This window comes from Anopheles merus, unplaced genomic scaffold (genome assembly GCF_017562075.2).
Source record: "Anopheles merus strain MAF unplaced genomic scaffold, AmerM5.1 LNR4000016, whole genome shotgun sequence".
NCBI classification, from domain to species: Eukaryota; Metazoa; Arthropoda; class Insecta; order Diptera; family Culicidae; genus Anopheles; species Anopheles merus.
In genome coordinates, this window is record NW_024427596.1 from 141804 (window position 1) to 169541 (window position 27738).

The window sequence follows — 27738 nt, forward strand, 5'->3', positions numbered from 1 at the left end:
GAATGTGAAGTAGGGAAAAGAGATAGCGATATCGTGGCGAGCGCTGAGTGAGCGAAGGAGGGAATTTAAGCGGCGCGCGCTGCTGGGTCGGGAGGTCAGTTGAACGCGAAATGTCGAAGGTGAAGGACGTGCGAATTGGAGAAAAATAAAGTGAACTGAACGAAAGCCATCCATCTTCTTCTTTTGGTGTTAAACTGATTCTTACATGGGGGCTCAACCGGGATTCTTTTTTCCCAAACGAGTGAGGCTTTTGCGATGAAAGCAATCTGTGCGATATAGTGTGAAGTTTCGTGAGGCTATTTTGTGATTAAATAGCAAAAAAACTGTGCGGCTTTTTTATCAAGGCAAATAGTGAGACGTTTTGTGAAAGAGAAGAACCGTGAGGCTTATATAGCAACGTGTGCGGATCAGTGAGGCTTTCGTAGCAATCCGTGCGAATCAGTGAGGCTGGTGAAGCAATTAGTGAGGCTTTATTTTTAGCAACCAGTGAGAATCCGTGAGTGATAGCGAGGCTTTGCGAAGCACACCGAGTGAAAAAAAAGCGAGGCTTTACAGCATTCTGCGTGTGAAAATTCTGTGTGAATTTTACGAGTCAACTAGTGTGACATTTTGTGCGTGAGTGCGGGAAGTCGCGAATTGTGTGGTAGTGTGTGTCGACTTTGTGAGAGAAAGTACCGAGAGAGAGAGAGAGATAGAATGGCAACGGTCAAGGAGCTTTGTGAAGATTTCACGAAGATTGGGTTGATGCGCGAGTGTGAGAGGCTTGGCCTAGAAACCACTGGAGGAAAAGTGGAAATCGCGAATCGAATTGTTAAGTTCCGAACGACGGTTGCGTCAAGGGACAACGCCGGTCCGTCCGGGAGCGGACACAGAGCAGAACCAGCTAACGCCATAGACAACGTCGAAAACTACGCGGGTAACCAACCATACGCGAGCTGCGATGATGATTCCGAGGAAGAAGTGGATCTGGATCTTCCGGAAGAAGAACAAGGTGATAGCTTTGTTGCCGAGGATGACGATGAAACGGAAGAAGACCCTTTTCAAACTGCTGTGCGAATCTCGACGCCTAAACGACCGCAACGCGTTTACGCATTTCGAGATGTGGAAGATAGCATTGAGACGTTTGGAGCAGAGGATGGGCACGATGTGCGTATTTGGCTGGCACACCTCGATTCCGTTTCAAAGTCAGCAGGATGGAATGACGAACAAAAGCTAATCATGTTACGTAAAAAGATGACGGGAATCGCAAGAAAGTTCGTGTCGTCTTTGCGTAATGTGCAAACTTATGCGAGATTGAAAAAAGAGCTGATCGCGGAATTTGCTCCATTTGTGAGGTCGAGTGATGTGCATCGGATTCTCACGAATCGGAAGAAGGAAACGGCCGAGACGATGCGAGAGTACGTTTACGAAATGCAACGAATTGCTGCCCAAATCGATTTGGACGAACCAAGCTTATGTGAGTACATCGTAAACGGTGTGACCGACGATGATTTTTTCAAATCATTGCTGTACGAGGCGCAAACAATTCGAGTGTTAAAAGAAAAGTTGCTCAACTTTGAAAAAATCCGCATGGCTCGAAAGAAGAAAACGACCGATAAAGAAGAAAACAAACGAGTTTTGTCATCCAGTAGTCGCGTCGACAAACGGGCGGAGCAGCGATGCTACAATTGCGGAAACAAAGGACATCAAGCTCGCGCGTGCGCGCAGACACAGGGTGGTCCGAAATGTTTCTCGTGTCGTGAATACGGTCATAAGGCGAGCGAGTGTGCGCGGAACAAAAGCGTCGTTCCTGCGAAAATCAACGTGACGGAAGAATCGGTGGGAATGGTTGATGTCGTGTTGAACAAAACATCGGTCAAGGCATTGTTTGACAGTGGAAGCAACCAAAACTTGGTGACAATAGGTTGTTACAAAAGAATCGAGGGATCACCGCTGATCGATACTTCGATGTGGTTCCAGGGCTTTGGTGGCATGAGAACAAAGGCGATCGGCATGTTCACGGTGGACGTTACGGTGGATGATAACGTTTGTAGTGATGTGCGATTTTTTGTGGTGCCAAATGAAAGCATGCCTTACGATGCAGTATTGGGCAGAGATTCCTTGAACTATTTTGAAGTTACGATGACAACGGCGGGCGTCAAAGTCAGGCCATATGGTTCAACGGACGAAATGTTTTCTATTGTGTGTGACAATGAAGACAATTTGGATGTTTCTCCTCGATTTTCGGAAAGAGTAAAGGCGGTTATTTCGGGGTACAAACCTGCGGGAAACGTGAATAGTCGTGTTGAGACGAAAATTATTTTGCATGACGAGACGCCTGTGCGTTCGTCGCCAAGGCGTTTTGCTCCGGGTGAAAAGGCGGTGCTGGAGAAAACAATCGACGAGTGGTTAGCCGCGGGAATAATTCGAGAAAGTGAGAGTGATTTTGCGAGTCCGGTAACGTTAGCGAGAAAAAAGGACGGTTCCTTACGCGTTTGTGTTGATTATCGCGAACTTAATCGAAAAATGGTTAAGGATTGTTTTCCCATGAGGAACATAGAAGATCAAATCGATCGCTTGAAGTCAGCCAGAGTTTTTACCACACTTGATTTGAAAAATTCGTTTTTTCATGTTCCTGTGGAAAAGTCGAGCCAGCGGTACACAGGCTTTGTTACCCACACAGGCCAGTACGAGTTTCTTAGAACGCCTTTCGGGTTGGTCAATAGTCCAGCGAGTTTCAGCCGGTTTGTAGCGGATGTGTTTCGGGAATTCATCAAGAGTGAGCGTGTGTTGGTGTATGTGGATGATTTAATAATTCCTTCATTAGATGAGGAAAGTAATTTTCAAACGTTGAAGGAATTGTTAAATGTCGCGAGTGAGAACGGTGTGCAGTTCAATTGGAAAAAATCGCAATTTTTAAAGGACGAAGTGGAGTATCTCGGGTATGTGATTCGCGGCGGGTGTTATCGCATAGCGCCGAGTAAGTTGCGATCGGTTCAGCTTTTTCCGGAACCGAAAAATGTGAAGCAGCTGCAAAGATTTTTGGGACTTACGAGTTACTTCCGAAAATTTATTGCTGGTTACGCGACAATTTCGAAGCCTTTGACAAGTTTGCTTCAGAAAGGTGTTGAGTTTGTGTTTGGTGAAGAGCAGCGTTCGAGTTTTGATGAGTTGAAACGGTGTTTGGTGACCGATCCGGTGTTACAAATCTACGACGAAAGTGCCGAAACCGAGCTCCATACGGACGCGTCGAAGTACGGCTATGGTGCTGCGCTTATGCAGAAGAGCGACGACGACAAGTTTCATCCTGTTGCCTTCATGAGTCAACAAACATCAAACGCAGAGAAGAATTATAGTGCGTATCATTTGGAAGTGCTAGCGGTGGTTCGCGCTGTTGAGAAGTTTCGTGTGTATCTCTTAGGCATCAAGTTTAAGATCGTTACAGATTGTGCAGCGTTTGGGCATACTTTAAAATCGAAAGAACTGTCGGCTAGAATCGCAAGATGGGCTTTGATGCTCGAAGAGTATGAATATGAAGTGGTGCATAGGCCAGGTTCATCGATGAAGCATGTGGATGCGTTGAGCAGGGCACCGGTGATGATTGTGAAAAGCGATCCTATGATAGAAGCGATCAGAAAAATGCAACAAAGTGACGAGCGTGCGAAGGCAATTATTGAATTGTTGAAAACACAACCTTTTGAAGATTTTGTCGTGTGTGATGGGCTGCTGATGAAAGTAGTGAAAGGTAGGGAAGTGATTGTGGTACCATCGGAAATGCAAAGCGATTTGATACGTAGGATACACGAAAAGGGTCATTTAGGAGCTCGTAAGATAGAGGGTATTATCGAACAGGAGTTTTACATTCCAAACGCGAGTGAGAAAATAAAACAAACGATTGAGTGTTGTGTGAAATGTATCCTCGCAGAGCGTAAAAGGGGAAAAGTTGACGGTTTATTATACCCAATCGCGAAAGGTGACGTTCCGTTAGACACGTATCACGTAGACCATTTGGGTCCAATGGACATTACAGAGAAAAGGTATAAATATTTGTTTGTGGTAGTTGATGCGTTTAGTAAGTACACTTGGATATATCCTACTAAAACGACGAATTCATTTGAAGTAATTCAGCGATTAACGACACAGAGCGAGGCATTTGGTAATCCAAGGCGTATTATAAGCGATAAAGGGGCTGCGTTTACGTCAAACGATTTTAAGCGGTATTGTGAGGATCAGGATATCGAGCGTGTGGAAGTTACAACAGGTGTTCCGCGCGGGAACGGGCAGGTAGAGAGGGTAAATCAAGTGATTATTGCTATGTTGCGAAAGATGAGTGTAAACGATCCCGCGAAGTGGTATAAGCACGTTGCCAATATTCAGCGGTGGATTAATTCTAGCCCACATCAAAGCATCGGTGTTACCCCTTTTGAAGCGATGTTTGGGGTACCGATGAGACACGAAGGAGATTTACGACTAGGTGAGCTGATGGAAGAAATTCGAGTGGCTCAACATCACGATCAACGAGAGCAGACGCGAGCTGGTGCCAGGGTTTCTATCGAGAAAGCCCAAGAAGAACAACGGAGATCGTACGACTTACGAGCGCGGTCGGCTACAACTTATCGCGAAGGCGACCTGGTGGTGATTAAGCGGACGCAGTTCGGGCCTGGAAGGAAGTACGCGGCTGAGTACCTTGGGCCATATAAAGTAACCAGTGTTCGCCCTCATGATCGCTATGACGTGGAAAAGATCAATGGCGAAGGGCCAAAAGTGACGTCGACGGCTTCGTCACATATGAAACCCTATCGGTTTTAATGCGGTGGGGATCCTTCGGGGCGAAAGGATCGGTCGAGGAAAGGCCGTGTGAAGTAGGGAAAAGAGATAGCGATATCGTGGCGAGCGCTGAGTGAGCGAAGGAGGGAATTTAAGCGGCGCGCGCTGCTGGGTCGGGAGGTCAGTTGAACGCGAAATGTCGAAGGTGAAGGACGTGCGAATTGGAGAAAAATAAAGTGAACTGAACGAAAGCCATCCATCTTCTTCTTTTGGTGTTAAACTGATTCTTACATGAACGTATGTAAGGAGTGGATTCGATTGTAATACGTATCTTTTCATCCACACTACGACACATCAACCAAAACAGCCATTGGAATTCACACGCATACATCAACAAATGATCGAATCCCCTTCTGTCATTTTGTTTTCATTTTTCTACAGCACGGCTGTCAAATTGTTCGGGATAAGCCCACCTGTATAATAAACCCATTTTGTTAATGACAGTGCTGAAAAGTTGCCGTTGACAGTTTATACATGGGTTTGACATCAGGCGGTATTACGCGTTAACGAAATTCCGGTATGTGTATTTTGGGCCTTAATACTACTTAATACTAATAGTACTGATTTGACTCACAAATTATCAATTGCAAAATAATGTCTCTTTTGGTCAAATTCATTGAAAAAAGTTCAAGAATGTAATATTTATTCAAAATCATATCAATTAATTTATTTAGTGGTTAAAACCACCCATCACATGCAAAATTACATGACAATTAACTATATTTTTGGCTGGAAACTGCGTAATTTGACTTACGCGGAAATTACGCGGTTTTTGCTAGGTCCCCATTAATAGTGTATCTCGGGGATAGAATGTATAGTAAAACTCCTCCTTATTACAATTTTTTCCGCATACCGAGAAAATTTTAATACAAATTCAAACAAATACCTTACTTAACGAGTAAACTCTTGCATGAAGAACAATATCATTTGTCTTTCTGATATATTTTTTCCGCTAATGTAATTATGTAATTTTTTATAAAATATATTATGTTTCCTTTTCAATATCTTATGAATTAATTCTTCGAAGTAATGATGATTTGCAATCATTTTTAAATCAATAAAAGAGAATTTTGTAATAAAAAGTTACCTGTACATTATAGTCATAACTTCTTCTTCTTTCTCTATTCCGCGTAACGTCCTACACGGGTATGTATGGTCTACACAGGCCTTTCGGGACTGATTCAGTACCACGCAGCCAAATAGTCAGTTCTTGCTACGGAGGGACGGCCCAAATGATGCTTAAACCCATGACGGGTATGTTATTAAGCTGTACCAGTTGACAACTATAGTACGGGATCGCTCCAAATGATCATAACTAACGCATTGAAAGAAGAAAAATGCAATAGTATGAGACCTTGAAGCGTATCCCGGTGTTTGTATGGCCGTTGCCCACTGTGCGCTGGTTGGCAATAATGCGCTGTGCGTGAGTTCGCACTCGATAGTTGGGATATTTAACAGACAGTGAGTAAAAAAGGCTTTTTCTGTGTCTTCCATGATGTCAAAAATAATATTCCATGATGATAAATAAAGAAGGCACAGAGAAAAAATGTTTTAAAAACTAGAAAAAAAAATCAATCTGAAATTTATCACAATCGCTTTGCTTAATGCTTAGTTATGTCAAAACTACCTCGTTGGTTGAAGACAACAACTATTGATGTGCCAACTAGTGAACAACCCAATTAAAAAGACCCAACTAGTGAGGTTGTACTGTAGTTCATTTGATGATAAATATATAAATGTTATTGGTGCAGTGTTAGCCTTATAGCATCTTCGCAATGTATATGTAAAATGCAATTTATATGTAAAAAATGTACTAACTCCGCATGATAATAATTAAAATTTAGATATGCTTATGTTTTGGCAAGCATTTTTTATACTTTCTCAGAAGCATCAGTTTTGTAGTACGTAAATCTTTTTTTACGGTAATGTATCTACAGATCTGACGGGTTTCTTCATTGGTGGTGTTTGCCGTCAAAGATGCTGCCGCATCAATCTGTTCCCCTATCATTCCGGCAAGGTTGAGTCATGTGCATTGATGATCATTGATATAATTCCTGCTCCCGATGCAGCACTAAAAGGAATATATGTTGCGGTGGAGAACCTTTGTTTTGATACCCATTATTTTCAACATTAGACATTTGAGAATTTGGCTTTCTAGTATGATGTGGCAATGTCCATTATTGCCGGCTGTGCTTTCTCTGGTCATACTAATTGTGGGTGTATGCGTGTATGCCTCTGTGTGTTTGTTAGAAAGGAGATGTGTTTTTCTTGTTCAGCAATTGGCTTACACCAAAGTCCAGCAGTCAGCCATCCGCATAGGGAATTCCACATTTTGTTTCTTCCACTTTACCGACTTTTTCTTTGCTCGAACATTTCCGCAGGCTTTAGAGAAGCGAACCTGTTTCGTTTATTTCAACTTCTTCGTCCCGTTTTGTATGTGTGCTGCTCGTTTGTGTTTGATGGTCATCGCTTTAGCTTTATTCTTTACCGACAGCGGCGATCAGACCCAAGACGAGGAAGATCGACTTTAAAAGGAGAGTGAAATACCCATACTTAGCAAAAACCGAAACGCCAGTATCAGAATGTTGTACATGTCTTGTACAGTAGAACAAAACTCACAATATATGTGTTTTTAACAGTTTTGTAATGCTCAAGGTAGGATGAGTCTAAATACCAACAAATACATGCACAGAGTATATTGAATGTCTTTACATTGAACTATACATTATTATATCAATGGTAAATTAAAACATAGTAATTCGAACAAATGTTTCAAGTGCATTTAATTCTAGCAACAGCATGTGATATAAAATGCGTGAATACACAAAGCCAAACGGCGGTAAACTGGTAAATACATGCAGAACCGATAATGGAGGAAGATAGAAATAACCGACCTGACGGAGAGAAAGGCCGTACAAAGGCCATATGGAAGCTATTTGAGTTTATGCTTATGAGAGTGCTTATGCTGGAACGTAGACCACTCATTGACCTGTTCCTGGTTTAGGTTATGCTAGTTCTCCCGTATCGGGCAACGGTGTTAGGTATGCGTAGCGGAGGGCACATGGACACACAGAGAGTTCAAAGGAGAAATGCCGCTACATACTATGCGGCTGCAAATGCACATTATAGCTTTGATGCAGTTTCCTGTTTATTTATTCCGTTTGGTCTTTATCGACGTCTACACATGGCGATGCGACAAGATCTAACATCGAAATTGTAGTATTAAGGCTCGAAAGAAAAGGAATGATTTTTGTGTACACATGCATGGTAGTAGAATACGGATAAATTAAAAAAGGGTTTATATGAAGACAGGTGCAGACAAAGGTAGATAATTATTTTTTTAGCAACGTTTCAAGTGGAATAATAATCGAATCAAATAAACTTGGAAAGTGGGTGTAAGAAGAGGTTGGGCGTTGGCAATTAATTTCGATTACAATTTTCATTTAAAAAATCCTGTCAGTCAATTTTGGACTGTCTGGAGTTGCTGTTGGTTTGATATTGAGTTTTTCTCCATTAAACTAGGTAATGTATCTTACGAACTTGTAGCACAATCAAATGCTACATACCAATCCATTATATGATTTCTCATATCAGTATACGTATTATGGAACACATGGAATTGTATGCTCCAACCCTGCAAAAATGTAAACTCTCGGATTCAATTTGCTAGAGAAACATTTGAACCATAGCTCCGCCCACTAGTAGCAACATTAATGAATGTGCAACACAGTTTTTGCGACCACAAACTACGGAATGCAACATACAACAGAGATCGCGATTGCGATTCATGGGTGCTGTTTAATTCTGTTATATTTTCATACCGTAAAAAAATAATATGAGTTACTGATATTCAATATAAATTATTTAATTATTTAATTCGATGTTAAACTAGAGACAAAATTATATTTTGAAATATATATATATATATATATATATATATATATATATATATATATATATATATATATATATATATATATATATATATATATATATATATATATATATATATATATATATATATATTTTAATGGTACATACGTTTGCTAGGAAATATTAAAATAAAAAGACAGATAGTTTTTAGGTACCGATTATTATTTTTCCCATAGCGAAACATCAACACAGTGTCCAATCAAGCTGGCGCGCCCTGTGTAGAATGAGATATCTGTACACATCGGGTGTTGGCTTTAGGTGTAGCAGAGTGAGCAGAACCACTCTACACACGACGAGAGCATATTGCTACATATAGAGAGAATGACTCTCTCGCCTCTCAATTCGGATGAATGTTTTATGCTGCTGGAACTGCATAGTCAGCTCGAGATGCTGCGTACGCTCAGAGCAGTACATTCCGCCTGGGTGAGATCTGTTGGTGCTGCTGTATTCCGTGCCGAGTTGTAAACAGCAAGCCACAAGCTTCTCACATTAGATCGGTCCGTCCGTCGGGCTTCGACAGGAGCTAAATAACAAAGAAACTAATTAAACTGTCATTGGAAGTGGCGATGACGCGATATAATATAGAACTGGAAAGTAAATATACTGTAACCAGCAGTGTTTTGGTGCTCGCCTTTTGAGAAACGTTTGACACGTTTTACATTTTTGCTTGTGATTGTTCCAGGAGAAATGACGAAGGGAAATAAAAGTAATGTGGTTTTGAAGTGGTGAAGAGAATTGGGATAAAACTGACCGGTGGAAGTTAAACACGAAACAGCTAGGAGGCCGATAGGAATCAGGTCCACTAAACCTGCCATCTAAAATTGTACAGAAATTACGATCGCGTATCGCGCATCCAGCCTCTGTGGTAAATAAAGGTACAAGTAAGAAGAAGGATAAAATAGCTGGCGAAACCTACACTCCTGCTGCACGCAAAGCGCGATAGCATTACGCAGCGCTTGAAAAGGCATCATTGCACTAGCTGTTGTGTGTTAAACTCGTTTCTTTGCACGACGCAATCAATGCCACAACTTCAAGCAATTTAAATTATGTATAAAACCAAGCATGTTAAGCGGGTAGGTTTACCACAACGAGAAATTTCAATGTACATGATTAAATTAATCTGTGGCAAACATGATGTGTTAAAAAACCAAATATGAGTGTATGTTCTCAAAAGTGTATGCTGTTTATCTAAAATCATCTACAACGAATACGGTACTACTGCTTTTTCACCGATAACAACACCGACAACATTATTCGTACATTTCGGATGATGTTTACATTTTCTTAAATCGACATAAGAGAAAAGTGTTTGTATTTGAAATACCAATCAAAATACCTGATTGAATGAAAGTGTTAAATTTATAAAACCCACTTGTATGTGGCAATAGTGTATGTTTTGTAGAAGTGCTGAGAAAGTGAAACCAATACCAACGAAACAGGTTATTGTTTATATATATTTATTAAACCCCCTTAACGGGTGTTAGTGTTTTGCGAAACAAGCTGCTATGCAAGTGTGTTTAATGTGTCACATAAGAAGTGTCAAGTAACTAAACTAATGCGTGATGTTTAAGAAAAGAAAATCAACTTCCATAACAAGCGCTACGATGGCCGTCAACACACAAAATAGTCACAGTTGGATTATTTTGCTATGGATTGTTACATTCATTCTGAGTACGTGTAGTAGCAACAATGTGTTGGGCGTTGCAGTAGGACAAGGAATTCCAACATGGATGTGAGTGCCAAATCTTTCTTCAGAAATATTTTATTAATTACTTTAATTCAGGGGCCTCCAAACTTTTCAGTTTGCAGGCCGCATTACTTCACAAGTAACGTTGTTGAGGGAAATTTTGACGTTACTTTTAGAATGAGTGATAGTTCAAATCTTGTTTTGATTATAAAATACTTACTGAATACATAAAATGTTTATAGTTTTCTTTTCTTAAATCTTAATTGTCGTCTATCAAAAGTAAAAAAATAGTTTTTTTGATTAATTAGTTAACAAAATAAACTATTTAACCTCTACCAAGTTGTCTCGGTCGCATTACAGGCTATTGAGGGCCCGCCGGCCGTAGTTTGGAAACCCCTGCTTTAATTGAACGCTAACTTTGTTGGAGTCACATGTAATCATACGCTTAAAATGATCATGTTGCAGTTATTCCCTTGAACTATGTCTGGTTGAAAAAGTTCTTAAATCGTATGGAAAAATTAACTTAACGTATGAAAATGTGTCAAAACAACTTCAAAGTTGATAGCTGAATCACGATCATCATAGACATCATTCTTATTCTATTAGTATGCTTTTTAGTTGAACACTTGATAGTTAGCAGATAGTTAAAAAGCATGCGTTTGTATGGAAAAACTGTTTTTTTAAACACGGAAATCTCATAGCCTGTTGAGAAAAAATCAGATTTTTTGTATGGAAAAACGTATCAACTAAAAAGCACATATTCAATAGTTGGAAGGGAATCGAAGATCAATCAGTAAGTTTAGACTGTATATAAAAATCTCGTGTCATCATGTTTCTTGCCAGCACTCTCCAAAACGGCTGTATAATTTTCGACGAAACTTAGCACACTCCTTATGAGAATAGGTCTTAAGACTTGCAACATATTCAGATGTTACACTTAGTTTAATTTAATTGCAATTTTCTAACTCTCATACAAAGGCAAGATTGTTGTTGTTGTATATAGCTTTTTGACACTCGGTGTTTACGGTTTACGATGCTATCTCAAAGTAACAAAACAGACATGGTATACTTTAGTTATTTAGGATTGCTTCAGAAAAAATTTTTATTTGTGTGATTGCTTTTATTAGAATAAAAAAAAAACTGAAGTATTGATTTTAAAATCCACAAGATTATAAATGAAAAAAAAAATAATTAACATTTTTCAATTATATCTAGATATTTTTCACATTAATAAACATAAACATATTTATTGCAAAGACAGAATTAAAATGACAAAGACGCTGCCGTCGTGCATTTTACAAGAATTGTGTTGTGTATGGTTGAACAATGGACTATTACCCACTTTAGCCTAATCTAAAGACGATTTGTAATTTTTTATCTACAACGCTTCATTAAACAGACAGGATATGACGATATTACACATGCTTTATCTATGTTATGATTTCGTTGTGTCTTGATTGTTTGGAATATTTGATTAAGGAAAAATGTGCAGAGGTGCTACTTCTTGAGCTCCTCCGCATTCTTCACTTTGTCTCTAAATGCGACAGTAAAATGACCTAAGAAAGTGATATAAATTGAGCGTAAGGCATGACTCACATACGTTAATGAAGTTAGTTACGTTTATCAAAACGTATTAGCGAACGGACAATAAATGATACGTACAAAGGTGTGCCAAATTAAAAAGATGTAATATGATTTTAGCATGCTATATTGTCTTTTTTTAGGTAATTTTAATATTCCTATTCTTCGGAAGCAGTACGCAGCTATTATTAAAATAATGCAAAACTGCTCTAATGCCGAAAGTCAAGCTGAAACAAAGCTACAGGAAATAACCAATTGCGCCAAAAATATCTTCTAGTTTAAATAGCGAACCTTATACAGGAAAAAGAAAGGTTTTTTTTAATTGTATATGTAACCACGTTTATTCCTTACATAGTTGACTTATCCCCCAGGTGAAATGCTCCGTAAGGCTTAGTTTGGGTTGATGGGCAGGCTGAGTATCATTCAGCCATCAGTTTCATTCAGCAATATGATATTGGTAATCCGCTTTCTTCGGATTGTTACACACAAAAGACAACGTAAAGCAACCCTGGTAGCAGCTGGCGGGATGACGATTTTCATGGAGGATTGCAATAAGGACGGCACGAAACCTTTTTTACGGGTCGAGCATGAGAAAACAAAGCGATTCCGTCCGCTGATATGTATTCTATGTATCGTGATATAATGCGTTCTGGAACGGGTTGATGGATCTTTGCACCAGATTGGTAGATCCACATTAAACGTGTACCTTTTGACGTCAAAGGGGTTGTACCGAATTTTGCAGCACTCTATTAACAAAATACACGATAACAGAAAAAAATGTATGTGCGTTAAACGACCAAACTATCATAGTTGCTTTAATTGTTGAATTCATTTTACATATAACAACACAAATGATATATATATATATATATATATATATATATATATATATATATATATATATATATATATATATATATATATATATATATATATATATATATATATATATGCATTTTATAATTTTAGATACTGATTTTAATAAAAGTGCTCTTATGTAGAAAAAATAAATAAAATCGACTATTTAAAAATTCTTCTAGGGAAAAAAATCATCATCTTCTCCATCTTCTTCTTCTTCTCTGCTGTGGGAGGTTACTACACGGTTCGGTATATGAATCCAGCTTCCTGGGCCTTCACTATACTATTCCGCGTATGGAATGGGTTTTTCCAACCTCTACTTATTTAGGACCGGCTACTTAGGCCATATATCCTTTTTCTTTGTTGTTTTTGTTTTGTCTCTTTGTATATTCTGAATGAGGATTCGGAGCTTGCAGTTCCCCAAGTTTGACAGATCCATCTTTTCCATCTATACTTTGCTTCAAAATGATGGCTTCACTTAGATTTTATCGATTCATAGTAATTAAATGTAAGCGGCACATTTCGAAGATAATCACAAGCTTTTGCACAATATTTTGCCTAAACAAAAAAATGTAAAAATAATAATTTAATAATAACATATACTTAAAATGCGTGTATTTCAAAATGATAATCTCGCCAAAGTTTTCTTGCTCGAAACAATTAAGCGACTCCGGCCCGTTGGTGCAGCGAGTTTGGGTCGAGTATTGAACCTACCTTGATCCGTCTCGAACTGGATGCACCAACGAGTCGCACCTACTCATCATTCGGGTCGACTCGAACTCGCCACAATCATGAGTCAGAAAAGTATGCACGCTTCACTCATTAGGATCTAAACACAAGGACTAGGCAAAAGAGACACAGAAAAGTTTCCTAACTGAACTTCAGTCCACAGTCCACATGTCCTCTAGATGCGTTGTCTACGCGGTCTCACTCGGTATCACAGCGGCATACGGCAGGTAAGCAGTACAAATGCTGCTACCTGATATGCACACATGTTTAACGAACACAACTATTCGGATCGGCTCGGTAAACTTCGGCTGGACGCCAGAACGCAAAGCCGCATACTTTTTCATGATTATGTATGACTTCCGCTGTTTTGGACCACACGTGTGGACGCAAACAATGAACCCACCTTGGGCCGACCCGACCACCAACGGGTCGGAGTCGCTTATGCTTTCTTGCAGCTACCGGAATCGTTCCACCTACTGAACCTACTTGTACCTTTCGGGTCGACCCGAACGACTCCGGATCGGTTACGGATGGCTCCAGCCCGGCAGGTTCGGATCGGCCCGCCCATCACTAGTGTACACCACTTACCATAACTATATGGACTGTTGTTTCTCACAGTTGAAAACAATGAATCTATGAATTGTGCATTAAATATATATACATAGGCGGTCTCCGAGATACAGGGTTTATGGGGACCGAAAACGGCCGCGTAAATCTAATCTCCTGATTTCCAGCCAAATTTTCGTGTATTTTTGCAATTAGTTGGTGGTTTTAGCCACTTTATTAATTATTTGTTATGATTCTGTTGAATATAATAATTTTAAACCTTATGAAATGTTTTTTTATTAGAACAATAGGGAAACTATTTGGTATTTTACAATTGATGTGTCAAATCAGTCAAATTTGCTCAAAGAACTGTAAAATTTAGAAAACCGCGTATCTCCAAATCCGCGTGTAAGAGGTACCTTGTATCTTGGGGATCGACTGTATGTTTTTCAAAATGTTAAAACCACTATTACATGACTTATAACAAAAAAGTAATTATTTGTCTACCATAACTTTAAAGACATTTCGAAAACTATGTTCATTGTACTACCCTGCCAACTATTAAATATGTGATTTTTAGTTGGTACGTTTTTGCATCTGATTTTTTTCGCAACAGGCTATGAGATTCACGTGATTTTTTGAAAAGCAAGTTTTTCATACAAACGTATGATTTTTAATTAAATTGTCAGCCAACTATCGAGCGTTCAACTAAAAATCATGCAAACTAAAAAGCATACAATCGTTGAATTCTGACATACAGGTATTTCTCGATATACGCCATACGGGATGTACGCGATTTCTTTGTACGCCGTTTTTTTTATTCTTTGAGTTCTTTGAGCAGTTCTTTGAGCAAATTATGCTGATTTGACTCACCAAATGTTAAATGCAATAAAAAATACCTTTTGATCGAAATATAAAAAAACGCATTTTAAAATAAAATATTGTAATCTTCAGTTGAAGATCTAATAACTAATTTAGTAGCTAAAACGGACCAATTCAAGTGAAACTGTTGGAAAACTAGGTATGATTTGACTTTTCAATTTATCTTTTGAATTTAACTTACGCTAATATTCGAGATAAGCTAATGCAACCGGTCCGCATTAATAGCTTATATTTTAGAATGTTGTGATATTTCCAACATTTGCATTGTTTTATGACAACTAACAAGATTCAGTAAGCAAAACTAATGTACTAAAACTGGCCATGACTAACGCGTTAGTTCCAATACAGAGCAGTAAATTTTGTTGTTAAGTTGATATTGGTGTCACTATGATTATCAATATTTTTGAGCTGAAATTAAAGTAGTGAATTCTTACTTTTACTGTTACTGTAAAGTCCATAAATTACAACAGGTCGTTCAGTCCAGTTCAGATCGTTATTTTACAGAGGAGTGCAAGGTGTCATACAAGTCCTTAGTACCCGTTACTCTCTTCCTGCCAATCTCAATAGAAATCTTCATTCATTATGGCAGATGGCAAAATCAGAGTCATAAGCTCGCCTGTAGTTTATCTAATCACATTAGTCTTGGTAGGATGTCTGATGGAAAGCTTGAGATCGTTTGTAACATTCTATGTAAAAGTAACACGTGTTTGCGCTGACATCTGATTTCATCTGATTTCTAAATGTTTTGCAGAAATATAATGTTCTATCTTTAGTATACCTTTGGCATAGTATAGATCTATTTTTAGTAGCTTTATATATATAGTAAAGATGGGTTCGACTTTTCAAAAACAATATGCTAAAAAAGTGTAAGAGCTTGCGTTTTTTAATTCCTGTTGGCTGAGTGATTTTGTTAATTTGTACAAATCTTTTTCTTATAGAAATTGCTTAATTGGCCGCCAAGTGCCTTGATTCATGGCTTAACAAAAAAAGTAATTTTCCTAAACTACATACAAATCAGTGAAACATTCACCATTTTGTATGAGGTTGAATCTTGAGGGAGTTACTTCTTTTAAGACTTGTTCATCAAATATTTGATGCTAACAAATTTAATCATTGGAAAAGGTATAACATAATTTACATTGATTTTTTAATCATTTTACTAAATTTGTGCGGAATTCAAAGCTCAGTTTCATCAAAATAAATATGTTTGATTTTCCTTCTATGACTACAATAGTTTTTTTTTAATTCTTACCTTTTTTATGCATTCATGCATACAGAGAAGGTAGAACAAACCTACAAGATTTTATGACGATGCATTGTCTGACAATTCATATAAAAACCTGCGAAGTTGCAAATCTTTTCATATTTCAGGAGTCCGGAATTGACTGACATGCACTATAGAAACAGAAATGCTTTTTCAAACATTCGGTCGCGGGCCGGCTCAAGCGGTCGCGGGCCAAACCAAAAGACCTCGAGGGCCACATTTGCCATCAGTTTGACATCTCTGGTTTAAGAGCACATCGATGGTGAAGTGGATGGTGGGAAGAAAAAAAATATATCAGATTACATTGTCGCAAATCGCGAAAAACTGTCCATATAGTTATGGCAGGAGGTGTATAAGCTCAAGCTGAAATGGAGATTTGTTAATAGTGATTTATACATTATTAAATGAGTGTACAGCAACAACCACCATCAAAAATATTAGTTAAACTCTTCTCGTATCGTTTTAAAAAATATGCAATATTCCTTCTTCCTTCTAAAAAATAATCTCAAACATCCTACAAAACCAAATATTCACGCAAAGAGTGATTGTGGCATTGAGGACGATTAACCGTACTGTCTACGACCAAAAGAAAAAATACACGTTGTTTTACGACTTCTTTCTCGGGGAGATGTATGGGAGATTGCAGTTTTTGCGGATTCCTTAGCATGTGTCTTTTGATCTGTTGGTTGTATTCTGTTGATTTGGATTTGTATTTGTATGGATTTTTAAAAATCAAAACTAAGTCATCATGTTGTTTAACTAATTACTTTTTTCTGGAATTATAAAAATTATGTTGTATTTATTTCTTACTTGTTAAAAAACTTACTCCTTTAATTCTACAAGAGTACACTATACATTTTGTACGGGAGGGGAGTTTGAAGTATTGCGGATTGTAAAGCTTATAATTTTCGCTCTAGACATTTTTTTAAAATGAAATTTGCCACAAAGTTGCGTGCCATGACGGCAATGTTGTCAAGTCTAACGTGTTGACGACTACGAGACAAATGTTAATAAATCCAGTGGACAGGTTAATAAACAAATTTCCACATTTGAATAATAATCGTTTCTTTGAATGTCCATCACAACCTACTATGCACACCATGGTGCTGAGTTGTCTATTCATCATATATTCAGATATTGTCTTTTGTGTTTTCGTTTTTCACAGATCCTTAGGCATAAAATCTCCTTTCATTGTATTCCGAATGGAGCATGAGGTGTTGTCAAACAATAGCGTAATGCTAAATCTTACCGACATCAGGAACAAATTGAAATCCGTTCAAAACCTCGACCACTTCATCAGACCTGTCGACGGAAATGATGACGGAAAAATCACGAGAAAAGATCCGTTATCAAACAAGGGTTTAACGGGTGGAAAGTTAAGCAGTAATTCACCCTTAGCTTCGTCACCAGTATTCGGTACCGAGAGTGCTTTCAGTACTGGAAATATTTCGATAACGTTCCTTACCACAGTGGCTCCGCCTTTTATAAACTACTTTGAGAAAAGTGTCAATGATGATAAGGAGCATGATGTGCGATCCGTACTGACTGTGAGGAGTAAACCTTCGTCCTCAAATGTAGTAGATGCGGGGGATCATATGATATCTGACGACGATGGAAGGAATGGCAAAAAAGACCGCAAGTATATCATTCCACTGGCATTGAAAACATCCACACACGAAAAAGAAAAAACATCTTCGGTATTTCATGGCTCATCAACGAATATCGACGACCTAAAACGTCATATTTTGATGTTACAAAATCTGACCCAATCCGATAAAAACTTTCAAAGCAAATTTGTAGTATTTCCCTCGCTGCAGAAGAACGAAACCGAACGAGTCAGGCTGGTTGCCCCGACTACAGCTCCTGCAACGGCTTCACCGCGTCATTTGTTCATAGCAGCAGGATCCGCTATAAAGGACTCAAATGAATACCGAATGTTTGCTTCTCCAAACCGTGGTAAAAGTTCGAAAGCGGATACAAATATCACAAACAATCGATCGGTGGTGCGGTCACAGATCTCTGCTTCGATCAATATGCCAAAGAAAGCATTCCCGGACTCGCACGACATATTGTCTGACAGAAAAGAGGAAGGACCGGTACCGTTAAAAACAGAAAAAATTACTATAGTACCGCAAGTCTTTGTGCAGAACGATCAAAGAAGTGAAACAGTCAGCGATAAGGAGGTAACCATGAACGAACCCTCCGGGCAGGTTATTGCTGATAGTATCAAAATGTTGGGTACATATCAGTTTGAAAATTCTACAACATTTTCTAAGATGCACGAGACGTTGGAAAAAAGCGTAGCCAGAAAGTTTGGTCATAAATCAATGGCATCTACTAAAAGTACGACAACAAGCATAAATGGTAGAAACATTCAAACTGGTCCTACCACTCCACAAATGAAAAGCAGTAGTATTACGATTAAAAGAAAAGGATTCCCAGTCACTGCGGGATCTGTTGCGATCGAAAGGCAGCGATGGGACATGAATGGATCGAAGTTAAATTATACACCATTGCCCTCGGTAGCTACAACGTTAAAAGACGAAGGCAAAGACATAAAGCAACGTAAAAATGGTAAGCGGCGACGTGGAAAGCAAACCATCAGACTCAATGGGGCAAACGAACAGTCGAAAACGGTAATATTGAACGACGACGCTACGGTATTACAAATTGATGGTATCGAGCGTAGCACCATTGACGCCACTCGACAGGAGATGGCCGATGTAAGACCTACGAAGCCTGGACGTTCCTCCGGAAGCCGGAAGAGATCTCCGTCTTCCCGAGTGCGACGCAATGATAATGATGCAGGTGGTGGTGGAATGCGACAGGGATCCTACAAACAGCAAAAATACGCAGCGACTGGACGTTTACCCGTGTCGACGAGCAGGGAAGGACGTATTGAAAAAATAATGGTGGCAGCAGGTTCTTTGGAACTGTTTGGTGCCACAACGGAGCAACTCACGGGTGAAGGATCCATTGAAAACAACAATAGAAGTCACAATTACCGTAATAGGACTTTATCGGCCGATGGCAATGAGAAAGATGTTGTGGATTTAAATCCTGATCTATGTTACACACTCAGTGCGCTAAGTGGCGGACAACAGAAGCTGTGTGCTCAGCACACGAGCATTATGCCTGCAATCAGTAGAGGAGCTCGTGCGGCCATACAGGTAAGCTTCATAAAATTCGAGAAGTGATGAAAAAGGGATGCATTTGTTTATGTGTTGTGTTGTGTGTGTGTGTGTGTGTGTGTGTGTGTGTGTGTGTGTGTGTGTGTGTGTGTGTGTATTATTACGTATATCAGGCGTAAAGGCAGTCGATATCAAGATGCAGAATTCCAAAACCAATTTAATGTTTACTTGTAGCTTTTAACATTCCTGCTCTATTGTTTCTTTTTATCAATGAAGGAATGCAAGCATCAGTTCCGGAATCGAAGATGGAATTGCAGTATAGTTAATGATGATACCGTGTTCGGGCCAGTATCAAATATAGGTGAGTAAAACCACTTTTTTAAGGTAAATCACTGCAAATGTTTTCTTCAAGTCGTCCCTATGCTACTTAATGACAAGTAAACATTTAATTGACATTTTAATTGTCGATTTACGAATGGGGAAAAGATATTTGTTAATCATCATAAGCAAACGATAAGTTTTCCAAGTGCACAATATGGATTGCCGATTTGTTGATTGAGTATAAATCGTGATTTTTTTCTGAAGATCAAACGCAAACCGTTGCTATTTCATCTATTAATTTAGTAATATCAAGAACATGGACCAATTTGCCCAGAAAATTGTTACAGTTACTTGTTACACTTTAACTTGTTATTTGATTGTACAATATATATGTATATATATATATATATATATATATATATATATATATATATATATATATATATATATATATATATATATATATATATATATATATATATATATATATATATATATATATATATATATATAACAAATATTATATACCAAAATAGCTTAATACGCGTATTTACGCTTATAGATTAGTAGACATTTTTTTATAGCTTACGGCTTATAGATTAAGTAGACATTTTTAACCTAATGGTTAGACAAGAAGATAACGTAAATTAAACAAATTTTTTGACGTGTTTGTGTATTACCCTGTTTTACTATTTATACGCTTTGACCATCATGAAATGTCGTATATCTGATAAACTTACAAAGTTTTATCTAAATTTGACAAAATCTATACAACTTTCACGTAACTGAAATTATATATTATCGTTGCTTGCTGGTTGCCCTTTGCCGCTTCTGTTCTGCAAATAAAATAAAACCACTATGGAAACTGTCCTATTACGTTCATCTAACGCTACATAAATTTATGTTACGCTACATTATAAGCACAAAAATATTCGGGAAAATATGAACAGAGACACCCGGTGTCCCATTTGTTCGTTTCTAGAGCAAGTCCGTAACCAATTTCCGATTTTCTACGCATGAATTGGCGTGACCAAGGCTCAAAGCTGCCTGGTCCATGACCACGGATATGGCTTGCATTTCCATGCCGTTCAGCCATACAGTGATGTAAAATTAAGGACACCCTTTTGTATGGTAGTTGTAAGCAATTGATGTTAGTAAAAAGATTTCTGCATCATACATGTTCTATACAATGAATGTATCAAGTCGTAACAAAGCAATCGTTTTGTGTTTCATGACACAAACGGTACTGTTAAGCAAGGGTATCCATGCACCCTTGCTGATTTAATATTTTAAGCTGTGGCATTGCTTTCCTTTGTTTGCAAGAAGTTAATTTGTTGTATATTAGCTATTAGTATGAAATTTATATGAAATTGTGACATACAATACTTGCAAAAACTTCAACTGTTGTTACGGTTGTACTTATTGTTTTTAAATAAATTTGATTAGCGTTGTTAAGATTTATGTTTAAGACAAAATGGACACAAAGCTCGTACAACACTCGTTTCTATTATAACATGGACGATTAATACACAAAGGAGGTTTAAAATCTTTGCAACAGGTGGTCAATTAGTATTAAAATTACGATGTCGTAAACATTTCGTTTTAGCACTGATTAGATGAGATTTTTTAATGGTTCAAGCGGTATCCCAGAGTATCTTGCGTTACCACAGCTCTGAGGTTTCTTTCAGTAAAGAACAATATCGAAGTATTTTTCATACCATCATCGCAGCTAACATATATGAAAGGAAACGTCCCTATTTACTGCCACCGGTTTGACGGATCAACAAACGGCGTAGAATTCAAATGTATATTCAAATTGTCTTGCGGCATGAGCAGAGAAGGGTTCGGCTTTCACGAAACTCAAGCAAAACCCAACCACCTGTTCTGTTTGCGTTTTGGCAGCTTTTTACGCACGGTGTTCTTAGTTGGGAGATTCGTTACAAATTTTAATGAGGTTTGGATTAGGTACTATAATATTCAATTAATAAGATAGGAGTAAACCCAGAGAAAGTTTCTTGCATACTACATAGCTCTCACTCCAGCTTTACTCTATTCATGCCTGGGAAGGAAAAGAATTGGAAATGAAATTTATGCTGTTTACACTTAGTCAATCGAAGATTGGAAACTAAAAGATGATTTTGCAGACATTGGAATTTCTATATGATATTGCATGGCTTTTGATACAATAATATGCTTTGTTAATATTTTTAAATATTTACGCACATAAATCACATCATAAATTTCGTTTTCCTATTTTGTTTATTAATTATTTTGTTGAAGGCCAAATAATCAAATCTCAAGAAAACACCCGCACACAAACACAAAAACACAACAGATCATAAAGTATCTTCATTGGTATTTCAAATAATATTCCAAACATAATCAATTCTTTGGAAATCCGCACTTTGCTCATTGTACGCGACGTCCCGGTCCATAACATTGTGCAGAGCTCTTGTACAAAGAAAATATTGTTAAACAACAGAAAGAATGACGCGACTGAGAGTAAGACTCGTTGCAGCAACGTATACAAACAACATAGGAAAGATAATCTCAACTATGGTGTACCGCACCATCCAGCCAACTATCCAACTGAAAAACTGGTGTTGTTAGTCTTAAAAAATGAGGTGAACTTCATTAAGCTTACAAAAGATTTGCTCACAATGTACAGTAACAGTTGAATCCGCCCGACCGCCAGTAAAATTCGTCGATATCCTGAGTTGCTTTTGTATTCTTTTATTAGAGAAAGAACAGCGAGATTAATTCGAATCTTTCTTTAGCCCCGTATTACCAATTTGATACTTGAAACGTGGGTTAGTCCTAATCAAATTTTCTTTAATAATGATATTTGCCTTAGAGCCTTGATAGAATCAAAAGCAAAGCACAGCACATTTGATATAATAGTAAGTCTATTAAATTTAATATTTAACAATACATACATATTTGAACAAATTATGAATGATACTTCGTAAGCTTGTCCTAATCAACTAGCGAACTTGACTATCTGTAACGGGTTCGTGTAAACCTATACATAGTAGGATACGCTGTGCTACGTTTGCGAGAGAGGGCTCGATCCATACGGGGTTTGATCTCAGGACGGACAAATTGTTATAAATTGTGCGAAATGACGACTGTTGCACGAGTCTAAGGAAAATCTAAATTAGATACTGATGTTGCGCTTAATCAGAAGTTTAATTGAATGATGAAGAACGAAATTCATTAAGTACTTCAATTCTTATTTGATCGACTTGTTTAGTTGAACATTACAGTGGTTGAATCTTAGATTTTAAAATGTTATTTAATACAAAATAATAAAATAATGATCGAAAATAATGATCAAAAACGTATGCTGCATACAGTTTAAGTCGGCGGTTGGCATAGTTTTGCGCCCATGGGCCAAATGCGACCCACCGCAACATTAAATCAGGCACGCGAAAAGATTTGCCATATTTTAAAATTCTTATCTTCATATTCAAATTCGTATACACATTACTAAACAGCTTTTAGTGTGGCATTTTATACCGTCGAATTCTTCAAAATTACATTATTCAAAGTTACATTTGTTGAAGGACTAATCAATAATATCGAAGTTAAATTTCACGTATGTAACGCTAACGATTCTTCTACATGACAATGATCATCTTCATTGCTTGGATGATATAATCTGCATAAAATCTGCAATATAAGCACATTGTTCTTTTGTTTCTAACATGCTTTAATGTTATGATGTATATTCAAAAAAAACTGCATTCTCCTGGCTCATGGCTCACAATCATTTAGTAAGCTTGGCACTTAACCTCAAAGTTTGCCAATCGCTGGATTAAGTTATTTTTATTTTAGATATTTGCCTTTTCTTCTACTTCAAATTACAATATCTTGTCAAAACATTTGAAAACCATTCCGTCCAATCAACAACTTAAATTCTTAAGCGCAATTATTCGTTATAATTTATTCTCAAATGCCAAAAATGTTTTACTTCTACGAACACGACAAAGCCGTTCCTGAATAATAATAAAATGTTTTTCTTGAACTCGTACAACAACTCGTACGACATAACAACATGGCCGTCATCGCTTCAAGCCCCGAATAGACCCCCATACGTAGGACTGACTATTCTGCTATGGTAACAATAAGTCACTGAAAGCCAAGCTCACTTCACTAGTGGGTACAGGCAGGCCTTGACCGACAGCGGTTGTTGTGCCTAAGAAAAATAAGTTTTTCTTGAAATTGTTTTTCAAAAGTACTAACATATTCCCAGATATATGAACCGATAAATATATCACGTCTATTGACATGAGTGCGATAAAAAGTTTTGTTCATTGTATTAACCATGTTTCGGAACCATCAACCATGTTTAGGATCCCCAGAGATGGCTTTCATCTACGCAATGGCTGCGGCTGGAGCGTCCAGTTTTATTGCTCGGGCATGCCGCGACGGGCAACTGGCTTCTTGTGGATGCTCCCGAAGTAGTCGACCATCTAAGCTTAACGAAGACTGGACCTGGGGTGGCTGCGGAGACGATATGGAATATGGCTACAAGTAAGTACACGATAGAAGTACAAATCGTGCGGATCTGTACTCGCCCCACGATTAGTGTGAATTTCGAGACTGGTTTTTATGCATGTACAACTCTACGCAAGAGGTGCACGTTTAGTCGTTATTTTGTAACACCCTCATTGTAAGCCTGCAAAAGATCCTGGGCATGAGGAACACCAATTTAGTTTATGCTTATGACGCACCATAATTCAAAAACACACGATGACACTCGACGTCGAGGACAGCAGCGTGTACATATGCCTGTATTATCATTTCAGCAGGGATTTGGTTGTCGTAATGATACTGTACGAGGGGTTGAATCCTGTGAAACATGTTTCTAAACATTGCTCGGAACAGTTTTAGTTTTTTTGTACGCTTGGCTTCCCTTGCACAGGATTGCATGAGCTGTAGTTAATTGTGGACGATTAAGGTCAATTTTGAGTAGGCTGGTCAATAGGGTAGGCTTTTAAGCTCATAGTACAGATAGTAGTGTATCTGTGAAGTTTCAAGGCATTAATATAAAAGGAAACTAATAACACTAACCCAAACATTATGATAACTTTTTGTGTTATATCACTTATCTTTTGGAAATTTGCCTGCAAATATATCATCAGATTTGCTCGAATGTCAGATGTAGTTTTATATTAAACTGGGTTATCCATTTTAAACAAGGCGTTTTATTTAAAATGTGTTTGTTACACTCCATTAACGGTAATTGTTTTTTCGTCAGTGGTGCATTTACTAAAAACGAACTGTTGTCCTTTTTTTATTATAAGCTACAAAAGCAATATACATTACTCTTCATATTTCATTTCACAAGCGCTACAACATATTAGGTGCTCCATTGCGTTTCAACCAGCGTTTTATACTAATGATGATTTACGTTGGTTTCGTTTCGTTCATTATTTGCCTCATTACGCCCATTAGATTTACACAAACGTTCATCGACATCCGTGAAAAGGAAAAAAAGCGAGGCACGCGTGGCTTGGTATCAATTCCTGCCAAATATCCGAAAATAATCGAACGTCTCTTACATGCCTTGAACGACTCAACCAAATCTGGGGTAATGCTGAATGAGACGGACACGATACTTCGACCGGAGGATCTAGAAAAGTTACAGGATAAAATAGCAAAGGAGATCGCCAACTCAAACCTTAATCCGAAGGAAATAACCGACCTACAGGTAAGAGCATATGTGCTAAGAGTTTGCTTATCTCGCAATAAAGCAGAATCAGCTTCCCACACCTCGATATTTAAGGCCTGTAGCGACTGTATCTAAGCCCGAGGTTGATAGCTAGCCTGACCTGTCTGTCCATTTTGGTGCGTTAGGTGATTTTCATGGCCCGTGTTGTTTAAAAATCCCATGTATTCCTCTCATAATTTATTTTCCTCTTTTCTTATCTTTTGTGATTATGATTAGGAACGGATTAACAAGGAAATCACCAACTCCGAGGTATTCAACCTGAAAAACGTCAACATTTATGATAAATTGAAAAAGATATTCAGAAAACCAGAGAAAACGCTCAATGGTGTACAGTTTAGTGCGTCGGCCAAGGCACGAGCGCTGATGAATTTGCATAATAATGAAGCTGGTCGTAGGGTAAGCAAACCCAAATGGACTTTTTTATGCTAGTTTTGCCTGGTGCGTCTGTGAAAAGTTGTGAAAGGATGGGTTTGCTTAACAACTCAACAGAGTGATAAATAGCAGCAACACAAAATTCCAAAACACAAGTAAATTTAGCACAAAATCTGAAATTTGATTAAACAGTTGCTTGTTCCTATATTTTCCATATATTTGATATTACTATATCTATAAATGACTAATGTAAATATACATCCATTCCCAAAATTTGAAAATGTTTTACTTCGTCATAATACTAAAGTTTATCTTTTAGACATGTAATAAATATATTGTTTTTTTTTATTGTGTGTTGTTTACCAGGCCGTCATAAAAAAATCACGCATTATCTGTAAATGCCATGGAGTTTCGGGTTCGTGCAGTTTAATTACATGTTGGCAGCAGTTGACATCCATTAGAGAGATTGGTAAGCTTTTGTTGATATAACCTGATTTTTTTTTTGCAGCAAATACGGCGATTATTTTTCGTGGTTCTTTAAAATCGTGCATGCGTTTATTTTGAAGGCGACTTCTTGCGAGAAAAATACGACGAAGCAACGCAGGTTAAGATGAACAAACGTGGTCGATTACAGGTAAAAGATCCACGGTATAAAATACCTTCTGCTTTAGACCTTATCTATCTAGATGAGAGTCCAGACTGGTGTCGGGCGAATCGACAACTCATGTGGCAAGGTGAGTTGTAATTTGTTTTAGTGGCTTCATTTTATTAATTGATCCATATCATATTTGTATGCATAACAGTTTATACTATAAATATATTGACTCGCTTCCATTTTTAGGAACGCATGGTCGGGTGTGTAGCAAGACTTCCTCTGGGCTGGACGGGTGTTCAATACTTTGCTGCGGTAGAGGATACAACACAAAGAAGATCATCGTGAAAGAACGATGTAATTGTAAATTTCAATGGTGCTGCCAGGTGAAATGTGAGATCTGTACAAGAACTATCGAGGAGTACACGTGTAAATAATACAAAATATGTACGAATAATCAGAATGCGCTGAAGCATTTTTCGTGACGCGATTTACAGGAACGGAGCATTTGCGACAAAAGAATATTCGTTATTCAGCTATGTAGATTCTGCTCTCTCTGTTTTTATCGAATAACTCCATAACGAACAGATTATCGACACACAATCAAGGCATAATGTCTTAGACTGACCACACGAATACCAACGACGTTACTTGTTTTCGAATCATTCCGCTAGACATGTTATAAATTCATTTTTAAATGACTTTATGCAACATGCCCATGTCTTGTCTCATTCTGTAAAGCTTTAGGTACCCAATAGTAAGCTGTAAATATCAGCTTTTTCTGTGCGTGTTAAGAACATCTCTAATCAAACAAGAAAGCAGTATTATTATATGCAGTTTTACTTAATGCATTAATTTAGTATTCATGCTCATATATTTGATAAAACTGCTATAGATATTATGGATATAACAAATAATTCATGTAAAACGTCGGCCCATACATGGAAGGTTGGGATAATCTTATTTTATTCCATATTTCGTCAACAGCATGTAAAGGATCCCATTGTAGATATTGAAGTGTTGCTAGCAAAGATGAAAATGAGCACAGTTAATCTAGCTTTTTAACATATATAGTCATATAGTCACAGATTTTGTACAACGCGTAAATTTTAAAACTAGACGAATGTTTTTCTCTTGTGAATAGGAAGTATCTGTTCTAAACTTCACATTTTTTCAGAATTTGGTAGCTAAAACATAAATAAAATGTATACATGAATAGACGAAAGGCTAAAATGCATTTTGAGTGATATAACCTTAGGAGCACTTTTGACGAATTATTATTTTTATTATTATTATTAT

The 27738-nt window shown here is 37.8% G+C and overlaps 1 protein-coding gene across 6 annotated transcripts; it reads left to right on the top strand.

The window, feature by feature from the left end:
* Positions 1-27738, top strand: LOC121600989 (protein Wnt-5). Of its 6 annotated transcripts, XM_041929770.1 has the most exons (10): positions 9119-9333; positions 9422-10471; positions 17452-19456; positions 19694-19778; positions 24094-24274; positions 25199-25454; positions 25692-25871; positions 26214-26316; positions 26414-26581; positions 26689-27738. In XM_041929770.1, the coding sequence occupies exons 2-10, from the start codon at positions 10302-10304 to the stop codon at positions 26874-26876; spliced, it is 3336 nt and encodes a 1111-aa protein (XP_041785704.1). In that variant the 5' UTR covers positions 9119-9333; positions 9422-10301; the 3' UTR covers positions 26877-27738. The 6 variants fall into 6 exon arrangements, 4 of the variants coding, with proteins under 4 accessions (XP_041785705.1, XP_041785706.1, XP_041785704.1 ...); XM_041929771.1 differs by lacking the exons at positions 9119-9333; positions 9422-10471 and adding an exon at positions 5216-5323; XM_041929769.1 differs by having other exon boundaries at positions 9119-10471.